The sequence below is a fragment of the Hypanus sabinus genome, chromosome 8, assembly GCF_030144855.1.
Source record: "Hypanus sabinus isolate sHypSab1 chromosome 8, sHypSab1.hap1, whole genome shotgun sequence".
Classification (NCBI taxonomy): Eukaryota; Metazoa; Chordata; class Chondrichthyes; order Myliobatiformes; family Dasyatidae; genus Hypanus; species Hypanus sabinus.
This window is the reverse complement of record NC_082713.1, coordinates 79,304,579-79,324,692: the sequence shown is the minus strand read 5'-3', so window position 1 is coordinate 79,324,692 and position 20,114 is coordinate 79,304,579. Positions and strand designations below refer to the sequence as shown.

General features: G+C 42.0%; 1 protein-coding gene across 2 annotated transcripts in view; it reads right to left on the bottom strand.

Moving 5' to 3' along the window:
- dock11 (dedicator of cytokinesis 11) overlaps window positions 1–20,114 on the bottom strand; it is a 307,563-nt gene that overhangs the window by 40,357 nt on the left and 247,092 nt on the right. For both annotated transcript variants that reach the window (XM_059977401.1, XM_059977402.1), the window contains exons 46-48: window positions 16,025–16,147; window positions 15,511–15,624; window positions 6,652–6,798 (exon numbers count right to left, since the gene is read on the bottom strand). In XM_059977401.1, the coding sequence (XP_059833384.1) occupies window positions 6,652–6,798; window positions 15,511–15,624; window positions 16,025–16,147 (384 nt within the window). The remainder of the gene's footprint in view (window positions 1–6,651; window positions 6,799–15,510; window positions 15,625–16,024; window positions 16,148–20,114) is intronic.

Genomic DNA, 20,114 nt, shown 5'->3' with positions numbered 1-20,114 from the left:
TTGTGTGCCTATTAGTGCAATGAGGGAGATTGAAGCATCATTGCCAGTGCGAATGGTGAGCATTGGCTGTCTGTCTTTTGATTGCTTTACTACAGAGAGGAAAAGGCCTGCCGCTGTGCCCGGAGGAGTGTTGCCCAGGTTTTCTGCGCTTTGGATGTGGACTTGGACTACAGACTTTTTTTTCAGTCTTATAGTTTTTATAAAATATTCTGTGTTTTTTGCCTGATCTTGCTTGGTTTTTTTTTTGTGCAGGAAGGGGGATTGATATGCCTGCTCTGTTTTTATTAGTTTTTTTGTGTGGAGAGAGAGATTTGGAGATTGTTGTTCCTGTCCAGTCTTTGTCTTTTTTTGAGCAGCAGGTGGGACTTGAGGCTTGATGTGCCTGTTCCATTCTGTTCATTTTTTTTTGCATGGGGAGGGGTAACTTGGGAATTGATGATCGTGCTGCCTTTCTTTTCTGTCTTGGTTTCATGGCGAGCCGGAGAAGAAGAATGTCAAGTTGTATATTTTGATAATAAATGAACCTTACTTCTCAGATTCTTACTTCTGCAGCCTCTTGTGTCTACACATTATCATCCAGCTTCTGCTCCATTTCCACCCTCCCCTTCCCCCTCCTCTTAATCCACCTCCTCATTTGGTTTCATTTATCATGTGCCAGCTCCTGCCCCCATCTTCCACCTCACCTCTTCATAGTAGCTATCTCCCCTTTACACTCTCAGTGCTGGTGCGTGGTTTCATCTGGAAATATCAACTATCTCTGCTCCTGCAGCTTCTGCTAGAATAGATAAATTCCACTGGCAGTTCGATATTTATACTCCTGTCTCTTGTGTCTTGTGACAACCAATTTTTCCATCATTAATGAAAGAATTGGCTTTTCAATAAGTTGAAAAATACTGTTCTTGCTCATCAGCATTGCTGGCATTTTGTGTAACTGAGAACAGATTTCAAGATAGAAAATGACAAATGCCAGTTTCTCAAATTGTTTTACTTTTGTTTCTTGAGAGATTGCATTCCACTACAAAACAATGCAGCCCCACTTGTGCCAAAAGAGGCATTTGAACTATTTCACATCAGGTCAGTCATACTTGTCAGTAAGCCTTCTCTTTGCATCATATCCTTTATCGAGTATAACCTAGTACGGGGGTCGGCAACCCGCGGCTCCGGAGCCACATGTGGCTCTTTTACGTCTGTGCTGCGGCTCCCTGTTGCTTTGGGAAATAATTGGTTGTGGCGACCCTTTTCCTGGCACATCCGAACCGACTCACAATTAGATAGCCTACGGGGGTTTGCGAGCACAGAGCTTTGGAGCCTCTGCGCCATGGGGGGCAGGTTGAGGGAGGCTTAAAAGTGAGGCTGAAGATTTCGAATAAAGTTTTTTCCTTCGACTGCAGTTACCGACTCCGTGCCGTAATTTTAGCGCTGCGTGTAGCACACCGCTACATGGTCAGTATTTAATTAAAATGTATTTTATGTTAGTTTGTTAGTTTTTGAAATGTAAATCTAAATTTGAAGATTATGGTGATCTTGTACAATCTAAATAAGACGTTGTGGCGACCCATTTCCTGACACATCCGAACCGGCTCACAATTAGCCAGCGTCCAGGCTAAGGGAGATAGCCTACGGGGGTTTGTGAGTACGTGTCTTTTGCAGCATCCGCGCCCATGGGGGGGCGGGTTGAGGGAGGCTTAAAAGCAAGGCTGTTTAGTTCGAATAAAGCTATCTTTGACTGCAGTTTACTGACTGCGTGTAGCACACCGCTACAACGTGTTTTTATCGCTGCTCTCCAGAGGGGAGGTGCTGAAACGCTTTGTCGCGTGTCTGGAAGAAGTGAAAACTTTCCTGGGCAGCAAAGGGCTCAACTTTCCTGAGCTGGAACAGCCAGAGTGGCTGGAAAAGCTACACTTCATGGTAGACATGACAGCGCACCTGAACACGCTGAACACAGCTCTTCAGGGGTAAGGACGTACAGCCCTGCACATGTTGGAGGATGTTTTGGCATTCGAGCGCAAGTTGACGTTGCTTGCCAGAGATTTACAGAAAGGCACATTGTCTCACTTCCCCAATTTGAGAGAGTTCAAACAAGGTCACGACATGATAAATTCGGAGTATTTACATTCTGCAATCATCGCAATGCAAACATCGTTTGGGAAACGCTTCTGTGAGTTCAGAGAGGAAAAAAACACATTATCCTTCCCGGTCACTCCCCTAAGCATTGATCCATCCCTACTGAATACGACTGCATTGTCAGATGTGAGTCAACCTGACCAAGTATGATAAATATTTTAATTGCCTATTATTTTACGTATATTCATATGTTTTCATTGTTCAGTGAAATAGTCCTTTTATTTTTCAGGTTGACAGCTGGCTGACGTTATTTTTGGTTTGCTGCTGGCGGCAAATTTAAGTTTGGCGTTTTTCATAAATACAAGAAGGACTCAAATAGACGTTGAGTATTTTACTTAAAAGTAACCTTCAACCCAACGTCTTTTTTTCGGAGTTCAAAATGTTTTTGTTGCATGCAGAAATGTAATTTCGTTTTCTCTGCAGGAGTTCATCAATTTCATAAATGCAACACATTATAGTTTGTTTATACATAGCATAAAGGCAACACAAAACGTTGTATGCAGTGTTATTTCATTTTAAATGTCAAACGGGTTTTGCGGCTCCCAGTGTTTTCTTTTCTGTGGGAAACGGGTCCAAGTGGCTCTTTCAGTGGTAAAGGTTGCTGACCCCTGACCTAGTACAAAGACTAACAGCTTTCTCAAAACTAGCAGAGAGGGGGACATGGGGGGTGGTGCAGGAAAAATGACAATGAGTTCAGAGATCTAACCGGTGGACAGGGCTGAGGGACACAAGGAGAGAGATTGTACAATACAACTGCATCTCTTGGCGTTTACCTTCCCAAAGGATAGGTCCTATTCACATTCTACTGTCCCTGTATATCTCTACTCCCTTTTATTTTAGCCACTTATTTTACCTACCTCCCACTCTCCTTAGCAATGCAGTGTTACGCTATTCACTGACAGAGGGATCTATCTGCATACCTTATCGATGTTAACATACTTTTAAATTCTGCTGTAACTGCATTCTTCAAGCAGATCCTAACAACACGAAGGTGTCTTAAGCAAACACGAAGAAGTCTGCAGATGCTGGAAATTCAAGCAACACACACACAATGCTGGTGGAACGCAGCAGGCCAGGCAGCATCTATAGAGAGAAACACTGTCGACGTTTCAGGCCGAGACCTGAAGGGTCTGAAACGTCGACAATGCTTCTCCCTATAGATGCTGCCTGGCCTGCTGCATTTCACTAGCATTTTGAAGGTGACTTAAGTAATTTCGGTGCAGGAATTGATTTGTGGTGCTTAATATTTTTGTGCATTACATTACAAAATAATCTCTAAATAAGATAAGGTCTCTTGTGCTTGTGTGACTTACTTTGATTAACTCTACCTAAATCCTCTACTCATGTGACACACTTCTACACCAAGTTAACTCAACTTCCCAGCTCTTAGCTTCATCCCTCCCCCTCCTATCTTCTCCTATCATTTCAGATCTCCCCCTTCCCCTCTCAAATGTCATACTATCTTTTCTTTCAGTTTGTCCTGACGAAGGGTCTCAGCCCCAAAAGTCGACTGTACTTCTTCCTATAGATGCTACCTGTCCTGCTGCATTCCACCTGAATTTTGTGTGTGTTGCTACACACTTTAATGATGCCAAGCAGAGTGCAATAAATATATGGCCATGCCTTGCAAAGAATTCTTTAGTCACTCATGAAGCACAGTCGCACCACAGTACACATTATAACTAAAGAGTCAAGTCTACTCAAAGAGGATTGGTCCAACCTGGTTTGCTGCTGCAGAGAATGAACCAAGCCCAACTTTGTTTCAATGTCTTCCTTTAAGTTGTTTTTATTGGTATCCAGATGCACCCAGCACAGTGATAGGACTTTAGCAACTTCATCAAGCATGCATTATCATCATATCATAGACGCACCATCAAATACTGACCTACACTACAAATCTATGGCAACTATCAAATAAGAACTTATATTAATGCCTAACTATGCTTTTGTTAGAGCTATAGAGAGATGTAGCACATAAGTGGCCCACCAAATCCACGCCAAATATCAACCAACACTTTGCATTAATATTACATTAATCCCCATTTAAAAAAAATCCTCATATTCTCATCAACTCCCCCCACCCCCAGGTTTCACCACCTACCTACACACAAGGAGCAGTTTACAGGGGGCAATAAACCTGCCTTTTCTCAAGAACTCCAGTTCAAAAGCAAATTAAAAGCTAAGATTTACAGAGCAAATTCAACTCAGATGATAAGAGGTCATGAGGGTACTATTTGTTCACTGACAAAGGACAATGATTAGTGATCATGAGTGAAGAGCAATGGACAGGGAGCCCGTATCAAACTTTATTTCATCATGGAAGAATTTACACTAATCTAAATGTAGGTAATTTATGTTTGTAATGCACTGTGATGCTGCTCCTCCAAGAAGTTAAATTTCATGTATGTATGACCACGATAATAAACTTGAGCTTGACTTAAACTCATTTTGTAAAGTGTGAGATTTGACAGCTAGCTGAGAGCTCTTTGGCTTCACACCTATACTAGCTTGTCCACAATAGGGAACGTGGCATCTTGCTACTTACTGCCTGACTAAGGCACTGTATGGAAGAAAAAACTAGAGTCCAGCTATCCTGGGCATTAACTGACAGGGTCTTGTTTTACAGCTTCTGAGTCGCTTCACTGGTGCAGATTTGATGAAGGACCATCAGTGTTGCTGAGGCACTGGAGAGGAATGCATTGAACTGATGTGACAATGAATGCTTGTCTTGATTATATTTACTGTAAATAGATTCATGGCTCCCTGTGAGAAAATATTTTTCAATTTATCCACATTTCTGCCCTCTCTCAAGAGTCTCCCTGTTTTCTTAAACTAAATGGATTGGTAAACTCCAGTCCCATCGTAGCTGTAGCTGAAGGTGGTTTTATTGTTCACCGGCGTGTTAGAGTACGCAAGGAGCTGATGTTAAAAAGACTCAGCATTTCCACAAAAGGTAAATTCAAATATTGATTGAAATTCCTTCAACTCCTAACAAAGTGCTTCTAACTAATGGTGACTAAATGAAATGTACAAATGATATAAAATGGCTGACCTGAAGGCAAAAGCTAATTGCTTAACAACGCAAATATTAGTCACCAACCACAGCTGTGAACTTACAATTAAACACCAAGATCTAGTCATTAGACATAAAATAATAAACCACATCAAGAAGGACATATCACTTTATATTTAAACAGTGATGTCTAATTCCACCTTATTCCACAGGAGGAAGAATCCTTTCCTCACTTACCTTGACAAGAGCTCTCAACGCCTTACATGTTTTAATGAAGCCCACTCTCACCCTTTTTGAAATACAGAGCAAGACAAGTCCAGCTTGTTCAAACTTTTGCTCATAAGGCAAAGCTTATCACTACAATGACTTGTCCAATAAACCTTTCCTAAACTGCTTCTAATGTGTTAACATCTATCCTTCAATAAATAGGTTGATATTGTCCATGGTATGCCAGATATGGACTTGCTAATGCTCGATGTCACTGAAACATAACCTGCCTGCATGTGTATTTTATTCACTCAGCAATAAGTGATACCATGCTGTCCCTCTCCTAACTCCTTGGTGTACTGCCATACCAGTTATCTCAGAGGCATACCTAGGAGAGGTGATGTATTGGAAAGAAGGGAAATTAGAGTGGAAAGGCTTGTGTTCCAGGCCACAGACATTTAGAGAAAACGGAGGCCTTGTTTCCTGACATCTGTTGTGGTTGGTATGCTCAACAACTGGCTTTTCTCTTCAGCTTTGATGGACTGCATCTCTCTCCCCATCTCCTCTCTATTAGGTGTGCAGAGAGGTGTGTGCTCATGGAGTTCACCATGCTGTGGTTCTGGAACTATCAGTGTAACATCAGGGATTTACAGCACAAGATGGGAAAGTGGAGCTGAACAGCGTCAAGCATGCAACACCAATACGTAAGCACAGGCAAGGAATGGAGGAACAAACTGACTGTAGATAACTAATACTTAGACACAAATAAGAGCTTCTCTATTTAACCTACAGACCCCAAATAAAACTAAATATACTCTATAATATTCTAAATCATTATTATGGAATAATAAACCCTTAATTACTCAAAAGGAAATTAATTAACAAGGTATAGCCATGTAAGTAAAGTTTGCTTGCTAATGGAATAGTGCTTACTGTGGAGTCACTTGACATGAGTGGTCTGGAGACTGATTACTGCATTTATATACACAATGATTGGTTCCTCAATGTATACATTAAAAAAGGACTGACCGCATATATGCGCAAATCCATGAATGGACAATTAGCAGCAGGGAGTGTTGTTGGAATTTTATGAAAGGACACAGGGTTTCATACAATATTAGTAATTCTACCTGAGTAGTCCACAAACAAATGGCATTAACAATAGATTTTATAATTCCAGATAACCTTCCATCCTGTGTTCATCCCCCTTCTGTTTCCTCCCAATGCAGCCACAATTCACCAAGTTTCATACCCTTCCCCCTCCCACATCACCTACTTTTGCCTGTTGTGGTTTGTTTTCCAGTTACCTTGTTGGAATCCTGGATTATTTTCACATTCTCGGCTCCAAATTTATCACCATATAGTTTGAGCAGTCTCTCAGATATCTCCGGTAACCTGGTCAGCTTGGGCTCCTTGTAGATATATTCCTTTCCATCTTCCTCTTCAAAGAAGCTCTTAAAAGAGAAAGACAATAAAGGATTAAGAAATATATTCCAACTTGCCTACCAGCACAACCAATTCATTTGCTCTTTACTCAACATAGGAACATCTGGACAGTGAAGATGCATACATCAGGATACTCTTCATTGACCACTGATCTTCATTTAACACTACCAACCTCTCAAAACTAATGAATAATCTCCCAAGATCTTGGCCTCAGAACCTCCATGTGCAATTGGATCATTGATTTCCTTCACTTGCAAACTCCAGTCAGTTCAGTTTGTCAACAAAAACTCCTCCACAATCTCCATCAGCACAGGTGCACCACAAGCCTGGGCGCTTAGACCTCTGCTCAACTCGCTTTACATTTATGTGGCTAAGCACAGCGCCAATGCCTTATTCAAGTTTGCTGATGACAACACTGTTGCAGGCTGAATCAAAGGTGGTGCAAATCAGCATATTGTAGGGAGATTGAAAATCAGCTCAAAGATGCCATAACAACAATCCCCTCACTCAATGCCAGCAAGACCAAGGAGTTGATTATTGACTTCAGGAGAAGGAAACCAGGGGTCCACAGGTCAGTCTCATCAGTAGATCAGAGGAGGAGAGGGTCAGCACCTTTAAATTCCTTAGTGCTAGTATTTCAAATTACCTTTCTAATGAACAATTACGAAGAAAGCACAACAGCATCTCTACTTCTTTAGAAGTTTGTAGAGATTCGGTATGACATTAAAACTTTGACAAACCTCTACAGTTGTGTAGTGGAGAGTATATTGATTGGCTGCATCACAGCCAGTGCCTTTGAACGTAAAATCCTACAAAAATTAGTGGATACTTCTCATTCCATCATGGGTAAAGCCTTCCCAAAAATTGAGCACATCTACATGATATATCATTGCAGGAAAGCAGCATTCATCATCACTACCCAGGACAAGCCTTCTTTTCATTGCCTCCCTCAGGAGGAAGATACAGGTGCCTCAGGATTCACACAACTGATTCAGGAACAATTATTACTTCTTAGTCACTTGAACCAAACTTCATTCAACTTCACCAGCTCCATCATTGAAATGTTCCCAGAACCTACGGACTCACTTTCAAGGACATTTCATCTCATGTTCTCAATATTATTTATTTATTATTTCTTTCTTTTTGTACTTGCACAGTTTGTTGTCTTTTACATTCTGGTTGAACACACAAGATGGGTGGTCTTTCATCGATTCTGTTATGGTTATTATTCCGTCATTATTTATTGACTATGTCCACAAGAAAATGGAACTCAGGGTTGGATATGATGATATACATGTACTTTGAACTGTGAAAATGGTTAACCAGAAGGGCACTATGATCTGAAGTTTAAAGATGAAACAAATTTCTCCTAAGCCACAACAGGGTAGTTACAGAGCCTGTATCTTCTGGCTGAACAACTTAGGGAAAGAAATATTTTCATATCTTTTAAGTACTTCATTCATCAAATCTATGCTGGCTCTCAAATCTAACCCATTAATTTTTACCCTCGCCCCACCCCCAGAAGGTTTCATGTCTTATTATTTTACAACACTGAATTACAGTGGCTTTTTACATTGATCAACAGAAAAAGATTCATTAGTTTTAAAATGAAAACAGATCACTCCAAAGTGATCTAAATTAATTAGAAATATAAAACATAAAATAATTGATTGCATAAATATTCACCCCCTTCAAGTCAGCATTTAGTAGATGCACCTTTGGCAGCAATTACAGCCTCGAGTCTGTGTGGATAGGTCACTATCAGGTTTGCACATCTGGACACGACAACTTTTCCTCATTCTTTTTTTTACTAAACTCTTCAAGCTCTGTCAGATTGCATGGGGATTGTGAGTGAACAGCCCTTTTCAAGTCCAGCCACAAATTCTCCTTTGAATTGAGGTCTGGACTCCGGTGTCTTCCCCCTTCCTTTCCAGTCCTTAAGAAGGGTCTCAGCCTGAAACTTCGACTGTATATTCATTTCCATAGATGCTGCCTGACCTGCTGAATTCTTCCAGTATTTTGTCTATGGTGATTCAGAATGTTTAAACATTTATTTGAATACTGTACTCCAGCCACTTGTTTGGCACGTGTTTTCAGTACACTGTTAGGGCCTGACGCCTTGTGAGGGTTGAACTACTTGAACAATATTCAAACATCACCTTGGGTGGTAGACATTAAAGGGTCACCAGATGTTATGGGGTGTTGCCCAGCTACAACATTATTCTCCCTTTCAAAGTGTGCATAGATTGCATGAAGCTCTTTGGGGAGTGAAAGATCACTACACTTTATACTGTTAGCTGTCATATACTTAGAAATAGTGGCATACAAACCCTGCCACAGTGTCACACATCCAGTTTCATCTCTAGCTTCACTCAGAACTAGCCTTTCATTCTCAAGATGCCCTTCCATAGGTCAAACCTGGACTTTTTACAGGATTCCATCTCCCCAATCTCGAATGGCATAGATCTAGTCCTCCACAGACTACAAATCTCTTGGATCATCCAGGGCTTCTGCCTTGTGAAGTTTCAGTATGCTCTCCGAGGCATACGCTTGTCTATGTAGTTCCTGATGAAGATAGTGATAGTTGTGACACATTTATTCATAGCTGAAGAAGAATCCCTCTGTTGGTGTGCAGTAATTTTGGATATTTCACTGTCAGCCATAAGATAACACAGAGTTTTCGCTTTATTTCACAGGATTTTGTTTTTTTGATAGGCCTGTCTTACTCTCTGGCTTTTTTCCAGCTCTCAACAATGTGTGGCCCTGTAGGTAAGAGTCAGGTTGTCTGATATTATCACTCCATGTATGATTAAAGAACCATTGTGAGCTTTTTGTTCGTTGCCTTCTTTCATAAAGTCAGTTTATTTTCCCGAGTGCGCCGTCACAACGGTTATAAATTAACTCATTTAAAGATTGCGACTGTGAGGGAGAAGGCTGGGTTTTCTGTGCAGGAATACAATTTATTGTGTTTGCAACTTTTTGTTTGAATTGTTCCACCAAGCAAGTCAAAAACAACAGGGATATTAACTTTACAGCCGGAAAGGGAATCGACAAGGGAAGTCTCTCTCCTTTTTCTAATATGGTATTTGTGTTTTATTATGCAGCTCTTTTATTGAACGTCACTCTCTGTGTCGTCAAAAGCAAAAATATCACATCACCCTCTCAATGAAAATGGCAACATCGCCCTCGATAAATCCCATAATATTGGAAAGTAGTTTACCATAAAACCATTTCTCTTCCAGTATAATCACTGAATAAGGTTCCTTATGGTGACATTTAAAAGACAACTTGAGATGCCTTGAGGTGAAATTAAAGCAGAAATGACAAACTCAGTGTAGTTTGGCCAGTACAAAATCATTTATCTTTCCTTCCAGAAATTTGCTCATCTAATTTTTGCCATTGATAAACAAAGCAAACACATGATAATATATTTGCATGATGTGTTACATGTGCCAATGCACATCCACACGCATCTCGTTGATAACTTGTTATTAATGTGTCATCCGACTCCCACAAGGCCCAGCTCTTGGACCCTTAAGAAACAAGTTATTCCTATCCCAGGCACTCCTCATGATAACGATAATCTTCACTTTGAAATACCCGCAGAAAGGTACACTCCATCACTGATAGGTGTAGAGAGAGCAAGTGAGAATGTTACCTCACCTACATCTGGCCCATAACAGAACATTTGAATTGATTGCATTCATTCAAGGTAGGGAAGTAAATTAGATTAGATAATGGATTTGTGGAGTGGTAGTAGATGGTCACCTCTCTGACTGGAGGCCTGTAATCAGTGGTGTGCTGGGGAGATCAGTGCTGGGTCTGTTGTTGCTTGTCTTCTATATCAACAATCTGGATGATACTGTGGTTAGCTGGATCAGCAAATTTGCAGGTGACTTCAAGACTGGGGATGCAGCGGACAGTGAGGAAAGCTATTGTGGCTTGCAGGGGCATCTGTATCAGCTGGAAACATGGGCTGAAAAATGGCAACAACACACACAAAATGCTGGTGGAACACAGCAGGCGAAGGGTCTCGGCCTGAAACGTCAACAGTGCTTCTCCTTATAGATGCTGCCTGGCCTGCTGTGTTCCACCAGCATTTTGTGTGTGTTGTTTGAATTTCCAGCATCTGCAGATTTTCTCGTGTTTGCTCTGAAAAATGGCAGATGGAATTTTTTGCAGACAGTGCAAGGTGTCTGACTTTGGTAGGAACAACCAGGGTAGGTCTTACACAGTGAAAGGTAAGGCACTCAGGAGTGTGGTAGAACAAAGGGATCTGGGAATAGGTAGGGTTGTAAAGAAAGCTTTCGGCACATTGGCCTTCAGAAATCAATGTACTGAGTAGAGGAGATGGGATGTTATGTTGAAGTTGTATAAGACACTGGTGAGACCTAATTTGGGGTATTGTGTGTAGTTTTGGTCACCTCCCTACAGGAAAGATGTAAATAAGGTTGAATGAGTACAGAAGAAAACTTATAAGGATGTTACCAGGTCTGGTGGATCTGAGCTATGATGAAAGATTAAATAGGTTCAGACTTTATTCCTCAGAACATAGAAGTTTGAGGGGAGATTTGATAGAGGTATACAAAATTATCAGGGGTATAGATAGGGTAAATGCAAGCAGGCTTTTTCCACTGAGGTTGGGTGGGACTACAACCAGAGGTCATGGCTTAAGGGTGAAAGGTGAGAAGTTTAAGAGGAACATGAGGGGAAACTTTTTTTACTAAGAGGATTGTGGAATGACCCAGCACAAGTGGTTCACGCAAGCTTGAATTCAACATTTAGGTGCAGTTTGGATAGGTACATGGATAGTAGGTGTATGGTCCTGGTGCAGGATGATGGGAATAAGCAGCTTAAGTGGTTTTGGCACAGACTAAAATGAGTCGAAGGGCCTGTTTCTCTGTGCTGTACTTCTCTATGATTCTATTTACAGGACTGTACAAACTTACGTTCATTTTGTTTAATAACAGAACAGTTAACTCCTTGTGATGCTAATGTATGAGTCCCGAGGCAATGGACATAACAGAAAAACAAAATTTATATTTATACTAGCAGGCCAGGTGGCATCTATGGAAAAGAATAAACAGTTTACGTTTCAGGCTGAGATCCTTCATGAGAACATCAGGACCTGACGAAAGGTCTCGGCCCAAAACACCGACTGTTTACTCTTTTCCTGGATGCTGCTTGTCCTGCTGAGTTCCTCCAGCATTTCGTGTGTGTTGCTTTGGATTTTCAGCATCTGCAGATTTTCTTGTGTTTACATTTATATTGTACGTGATTTATTTAATCTAGCATGTATTGGTTTATCTAATAGCAGAGGCATGGTAGCATCTTTGAAATCAGCAGACTGCGCATGCTTTGCACAGCAACATCAGAACCATTCCTTTGTGCTGGACTAACCACAGATATAAAAATTGTCAGCACCTGCATGAACTATACCCACAGGTGCTGGAGGTGAGCTACAAACGCCGTGGATATCTAATAACAATAATTACAAGCAGCTGCAGTCTTTGAAAAGGTAGATAAGGGACATACAAATTTTTTTCTCTTTATTGACCCACAACAAGAACTGAAGAACAGACAATGTTTAATAAAGCTGCATGAAAATCTAGTTCGGCCAAAGGAACACGACAGCTTTCTCTCCTGTTCGAGAAGTTAGACATGGGAAATTTTACGATGTTATCTCATATTGTAGTTTTAATGAAATGTTGATTACCCGAGTTGTTTACAATGAAGCAGAGGTGGTTGTGAGGGCACTTAATTGAGTGGAATGACTTGGAGTTTGGGTGAAGAATCAATGCCCTTGGAAGACAGTTCAAAAGACGAGGGTGGTAGATAAGCCAGAAGAGTAAGAGGGCAGCAATTGGAATTCACAGCTGGAAAGGTTAGTGAAAGTGGTTAAAATTATTTATCACAGTGTAATTTTGCAAGCTCCAGTTCAAGTTCATTATCATTCAACTGTATACTTTTCTACTGCTAAATATCTCTTGACCAAGGTGCACAACACAGTATATACAACTCACTCACAACATACAAAGTTATAATACCACAAATAATAGGGCGCATTTATGACACAAGTCAAAAAGGAAACACTATGCTTTACTGATGAGACCTGGGTGGTGGTGGGGGTTTCAGTAATTCCTTGGCCTGTGGGAAGAAGCTGGTTCCCATCCTGACAGTTTTTGCCCCAACGCTATTGTACCTCCTGCCAGATGGTGGTGGGGGAATGACAGGGGGGTCAAAGAGATTATTGGAAGGATGGGACAGATCATTGACAATACAAAGGGCCTTGTGTATGTATCATTCATGATAAATGTCATGGATGGATAGAATAGAAAGCCTAAGGATTCTCTCAGCAATGCGTTGTAGGGATTTGTGCTCAAATGCTTTGCAATTCTCATACCAGACAGTGATGGAAATGGTGCTCCTGTATAAATTGGTTAGACTAGGGTGGGCATGGGGGGAGAGCCTTGCTCACCTCAATCTGTTCAGGAGTGGAGACTTTTCTGTGCTTTCTTGGCTGAAGAGGTGGTGTTGGGGGACCAGGTGAGATTTTCCATAGCATGTACTCCCAGAAACTTGGTACTCTGAACTCTCTCCATGAGGAAATGTTTTTGTGCAGGGAGGAGTAGTCAGTCTGCACCTTCCAGAAGATTCCAATCAGATTACATTCACCAATTCAACATTCATCTCCGGAAGAGGATTGCACCAGTGTACAACACGACCATGGGCAGCATCCTCCAGAAGATTCAAGAAACTAATTATTAAACTTCTTTCTCTTTCAAATGTAGTTCTGCTGCTGTTGGAGCTGGTGATCTACATTTTGATGGTGTGTTTTCGGGCCAATTGAGCGATCTGGCGATTTTCTGTCTCCAAGAGTGCTTGGTGAGGAAGCATGCGACCTCAAGGCCAAGAAGCTTGGAGGTGGGATAAGCCCGTGATTGGCTCAATTTGTCACTGACTGAAGCACTGAGGAAGATTGAAATCATCGAGGCATGAGTGGAAGGTGAGCAGGTATTCAGTGCCATCTCCCAGCCTCTTTCTTGCTGCTGCCAGAGGAAGTTACCTTCATGTATCACTGACTGCTCCCGAAGGAAGGTCCCTGTGATTGAATGATCTCTCTCACTCTCTCACATGATACTGCCAAAGGATTATGCCAGAGTCCTGGGTCTTTGACAAGGTTTAATCAATGTGTTTTGTGGATTGGACTCTCTAGTTCAGGTTGTGATGTCCTTCTGTTTCTGGTTTCTCCTATTCTTTTGTTGCTACTTTGGATGATTTTGATTGGGGAGGCCTGTAGATAACAAGCGACACAGAGCTGGATGGAACTGAACTGAATATGCCCAGACCTTCTTGATTTTGTGTTTTATATACTGCATTCTTTGCCTGCTTTTGTTTTTGCCATTTACGTGATTTGTGTTTTTGTTTTTGTACATGGGGGAATGTGTGTTTGGATACTTAAATTTAAAAGGGCTCCATGGTTTTCTTAGTTTTGTGACTGTCTGTGGGATAATAAATGTACTTTGTATCTTGGATCTTTGATAGATTAGTAGGACATGGGACACGGGTAATTCAAAGTATGGGAGGATCAGGTGAGAGCATGATCTCGTTTGAAATCTGGTCACTTAGCGATGAAGTCAGCTTCTGTAGCTATGCCAATTCCTGCTCTTATTCCTGAGGTCACACATCTATTCATTTCATTTCTCCGCACTCTATTCCTGAATGGCAAATGCACCACTGAGTAGAATTAATCCTTTGTCAATGGATTAAAACTCCACTGAAATGTTGCCTTCACTTTCTGTTTAGCAGTCTAAGCACCGCAGGAAAACAAAGCAACTGGTATCTCCACCTACCAAAGTGGAAATCAACATTATGTGAGCAGTATGCACTCAGCGGCCTCCTGTACCTAATAAAGTGGTCACTGTGCATAGGCTCCTGGTCTTCTGCTGCTGTAGCCCAACCACTTCAAGGTTCAATGCGTTGTGAATTCAGAGATGCTCTTCTGCACACAACTGTTGTAACGTGTCGTTATCTGAGTTACTATCATCTTCCTGTCAGCTTGAATCAGCCTGTCCATTCTCTGACTGCTCATAACAAGGCACATCTGTCCACTGAACTGCTACTCACTGGATGCTTTTTTGTTTTTCACACCATTCCCTGTAATCTTTGGAGCCTGTTGTACGTGAGAATCACAGGAGATCAGCAGCTTCTGGAATACTCAAACCTCCCATCTGGCACCAACAATCATTCCATAGTCAAAGTCAAATTTCTTCCACAGCCTGATATTTGATCTGAACAAAACTGAGCCTCTTACTCACGCTTTTTTATGCATTGTGTTACTGTCACATGATAGCCAATTAGAAATTTTCATTAGTGAGCAGTTGTACAGGTGTACCTAATAAAGTGGCCACTGAGTGTATGTTTTGGCGGTGGATTTGAACCGGTGGGACAGTGTTCACATCTGACTACAGTGATCTCTGAATGCGACCCCGCTTCTTGCGAGAGCTGAGGGAAGTCTACCATGCTGGAGGTGCTCCGATTTGGTTGAAATGTTGAACTTCCCACATCCCTCATCCAAGCTAGGAGGGGTGATCATCCTGAAGAGAAGTCAAGAGTTAGCTGCAGTTCTAGTGACATTATGAGTGATTTGGGTGCAAAAGGAAGGGCAGAACTCATCTGCCTCAAGCATGCTGAATTGCAAATTTAGCTCTCACACTTACCTGACCATAGAATCCCACTCGGAAAAACGTCCCCAACAGTCTGCGGCCCGTGTGAAGCACTTGAATTATTTTCTTATAAGCTTCATTCAGCGTGTTGTACAGGAAAGCCAGCCTCTGAAATGAACACACACAAACTAATGAGCAAGTTCATACTGGGCAATAATGTGCAGGAGGCACTGGGGGATAATGTTCAGAAATACTAAATTATAACAAATACTGTACTGTGCATTATACTGCTTCTTAAAATCATTAAAAAGTAATTTGGGAATTAAAGTCTCAGCTGATACATATTAAAAGTATAATTTCAAGGTTTGGTCTTACTTGCAAACCCATGATAGAGCTATTTGCTAATGTGTTGTTGTTTGGTGGTTGACCCATACTGTATTCCAACCACAAGTACTTAAGCCGACACTCCAACTGCAGTGGGAAGAAGGCCAGATCAAGGTTGCAGAAGTGTTGATTCCAAGCAGAGGAAGCAGATACAAGGGTTCAGCAGAACTCAGCGACTACTCACCTCGAAGTCTCTCCGCTTTTCGTAAATAGGGATAATGAGCTTGTAAATGACAGCGATTAACTCATACCGCTCTGCATTCCACAATCCGTCAGCGCACTTCTCTAATAGTTCCACAAGGATGTCCTGCAGATACAAGAGGAGGATAGAATGATTGGGCACCCCAAAGAAGTCTCTCGACCCTTTGCAATATCTGCAGTGAAGGTGTTCGCACTATGTCATTAGGCTGACAGCTCCACAATTTTGATCTAAGAAGCATTAGGGGAGATGATCCATGGTGTGCTTGAAGGAGGTGAACTTTCGAATGTGTTCCCATACACCTCTGGTCTTGTCTAGCATGGCAGGTATGACAGATTTGGACAATACAGTTGGAAAGCCTGGGCAGATGCAGCACATTTTGTGGATGCTGCACACTGCAGCCAATGAATTCAATTTAGTCTGGTGGATTGAGTGCCAATGAAGTGGTCTGCTGCCCCTGGATGGACCTGATTGTTGCTGCAGCCAACCTCATCCATACAGGGGAGAGAATGTTCCATCATACTCTTGACTTATGCCTTGTAAATGCAGGAAAGATTCTGGTGAATTGAAAGAAATGTCATTTGCTAATAAAGTGGGAGATTTGCTGATGGTAACTGAATGTCAAAGGGGATATGGTTAACCTCTCCTGATGGACACAGTAATGACCTGCACTTCTGGATAAAGGAAGCTCCTTTCTGCCTATCAGCTCGAACTTAAAAGCCTTGCTGCATCCTGACATGAAGAGTTTTGTTAATAGTACATTACAATTAGAACTAAACATTGGATAACCTGCATAAAATCCCTTAGTCATGCATACATTGGAAGAAAGTCAATTATAAAGCAGAAGATAGAGCAGCAATTCCTTGAGGCTTCCAACAACCACAACCACCTTTTGCTTTTGGGAAATATCCATAGAGTTTTACTCTTGACTCCTGTTCAGCTGAAGTATTATCCACACTAAACGAGCAAAGCATTAAGGCCATTAATTACTTGGATAAATATTAACCATACTTAGTTAACTGCTAAGTAGTTATGTTCCCATTGGGAGTGGCAACTTCAACTTTTTAAACACCACTAAATTAAAAAAAAGAGTTGGGCTGTTAGAGTGTCTTACCCTCTGATTCATCATAAAGGTTACTTGCGCCTCCAAGCCTTACCCATCATTCAATAAGGTCACAGTGGAACTGATCTTGAACTCACACCCATCTACCTGCCTGACTTTTATACCCCTCTGAATTCATTATAGACACACATTTGCCCTTTCTGGCTCCAGATATTCCTATTGACTCCGCCTCCCCGGAGATTCATGGTCCTTCAGAAAATGTGCCTTTGGTTCTAGATTCCTCTACAGGGGAAAGCATTTTCATATCATCCCTCTTGGAAAGCTCCCACTTTCACCTCTCACTTTTCCATTGAGTGTTGGGCTCAGCCTGCTTACCATTCCTTATGGAAAGGGCACACCAGTTGTAGCAAAATGTCCCTTCTCTGATATTCTATCCTTCTGCAACAAATGCATAATTTTCATTTGCTGCCCTAATTGCCTGCTGCATACCTGCAGGGCAACTTCCTGTTCCCTGTGTTCTGCAATTTCTTGCAATGGAGTAATGCGGCAGGAAATAAGCCCTGCTGCCCAAATCATCCATGGCAACCATGCTGCCCATCTAGCTAGTCCCTTTTGCCCACATTCCTCTAAACTGTTCCCATCCACGTTTCAGTCCAAATATTTGTTAAACAATGCTCATCTCTCTCTGTTTGGGACAACTTCAAATTTCTCGACAATCTCCCCCAGTTGCCAAATTGTTGCTCTGGCCTAAGTTTCCAGACAGCCTTGTGATCTCATTGCCTGTTACCCCTACCTTTGTATTGTGGGGAAAATGACAGAGCAAGATTATCTTTCTTGGTGAATGCTTTGGGAGTGTAAGATTATGGAGCTGGTGCAGGAAAGTGTCATGGAAGGAAAAGTCAGAAACGAAGGGTGCAGCAACCTTAAGAGACCAACGGCATACCCCTACTTCTTACTGCTGTTGCCAGTCTCATCTGGAGAGCTGGTAATTACCCTAGCCCTTATGTACACAGTAGTTGGGGATGTGGCTCATTCAACACTGTCCTGTCAAAAGCAGACATTTTGTCCCTTTGCACAGAAAGAAACAGACCACTGACCTGAGGACACCACCACTCTGAGGATGAACATTAAACCAGCGAGGTGAATGTCCACTCCACCACAATGTTAACTCTGACTTACTTAAGTAAACTGCAGAGTAGACAATGACGACTCTCTCGTGGCAGTCCTTCAGCATGGGGTGGGGGTGACCGGCATCCACTCAGGTCAGTGGGTTGCTGAAGAGGCTGGTCTGAAATCCACAGGAGTGGTAGGAGTCTCATGAGATGTGTGATGGGGAATCTGGGAGGAGATATCATCCGCTTGCTCTAGTTCCAGAGTTCATGCATGTTCTCCAAACATGCGAATGGCAAAATGAAACATTTCCTGGCTTACTCAGGAATACGGCTGGTATGAATCACAGAGCAGCTGGTTAGATTTTCAGGGCGCCAAAGACTCGGGTTCAATCCTGACCCCCGACACTTTTCCTCAAAGGCACGCAGATGGGTTAACTGGCCACTGCAAATTACCCATCGCAGTAGAACTGGTGAGGAGCTTGTTGAGGGGAATGTGGAGGTGAGTGAGTTACAGAGAAATAAATATGGCATTGGGACTACTCTGGGGGGGGGGTGCAATTTAATAGGATGAGTGGTCTACGTAGCCCGGCGTGTTTGGAACAGCTGAATCTCAAGGAAGAGAAACTTAGCTGAGAGTTAGCGATGATTCGAGACAGCTGTTTGGGTCTATGTAAACAATCAGTAAGAACAAACTCTAATAATGCTTCCACCTTCAATACAAAGGCACTACTTACACAGTTATGTTGTTTTTACAGTACTTGTTTAGGGAATTTAGACATAGGCAGCATATTGCCCATCCCTGACCAGCCCTGTCACACACAGGCTAGACTGAGGAAAGGGCAGTTGGTTGTTACTATAACTGAACTGGTTTCTTTTTGTTAAAATTTCAGATTTATTGAACGTAAAGGTGGGATTTGGACTTGTTGACTGGTCCCAGCCTTTGTTTGGGAATCCAGTGTTGGGGATCCAAAATAATCAACTGTGGTGTAAAGAGTTCCTCAGCTGGTCATATTTAAAATCTTGCTGCCACTTGGCATGGAAATCCAGGCTGCGACCACATATATGGGATAGGAGTGATTTACTGACATTAACTTTAAATGAGATTGATGGTTGCTGTTTCAAAGGAAATAAACTGAAGCTTAATCATTGTGTATGTGGCTGTAATGAATTCCGATGAGCATAGATAGATACTTCATAGTCAGCATGGATGTTGTGGGCAGAAGGGCCTGTTCCTATCCCAACAATATCTCCTGGTTTGAAGGACCACACCTCCCAAACAACTGCGCCAACTGCCTATTTGACTATGAAAGGGAAACCAGGCAAGCTAGCTGGGAGTAAGACTGAGAATGCTTAAGGCAGAGTGGTGGAAACATGGAGCATGCAAACAGGTCATTCAGCCCATCCAGTCTATGCTGGCTACCAAACACCGCTCTGCATATTTACTAATCCCATTTTAGTGTCTTAGAATTATACACCATGTGCATTTTCCTCACATTTCCTCAGATTTTACCACTTACTTACACACTCATGGAAATTTACAATAGCCAACTAACCTACCAACCAACACACATTTGGAACATAGGAAGAAACATCTGTAGGAAGGATCTGGATCTTGGGTACTATTTGGCAGCATCTCTCCTATCTGTGTCATGGCATTGCCTGATATTGTTCACCAGTGGAGTCTGGCTTAGACTTCATTCTGACCTTTCAGTTTTGAGACCCGAGTGGATAAGCCATCTAGTTCCCTGTTGGTGGTTCTTAGCCTTCAACTTCCTGTAACAGCATACCACCAGGGCACCAACCAGGGTGAAGATCTGGACATAGTCATATCATCCTTTATTTGCAGTTGTAACACAGGAAGGAGCAACACCACTTGCTAGAAGGCATCAGCAGCCTGAGG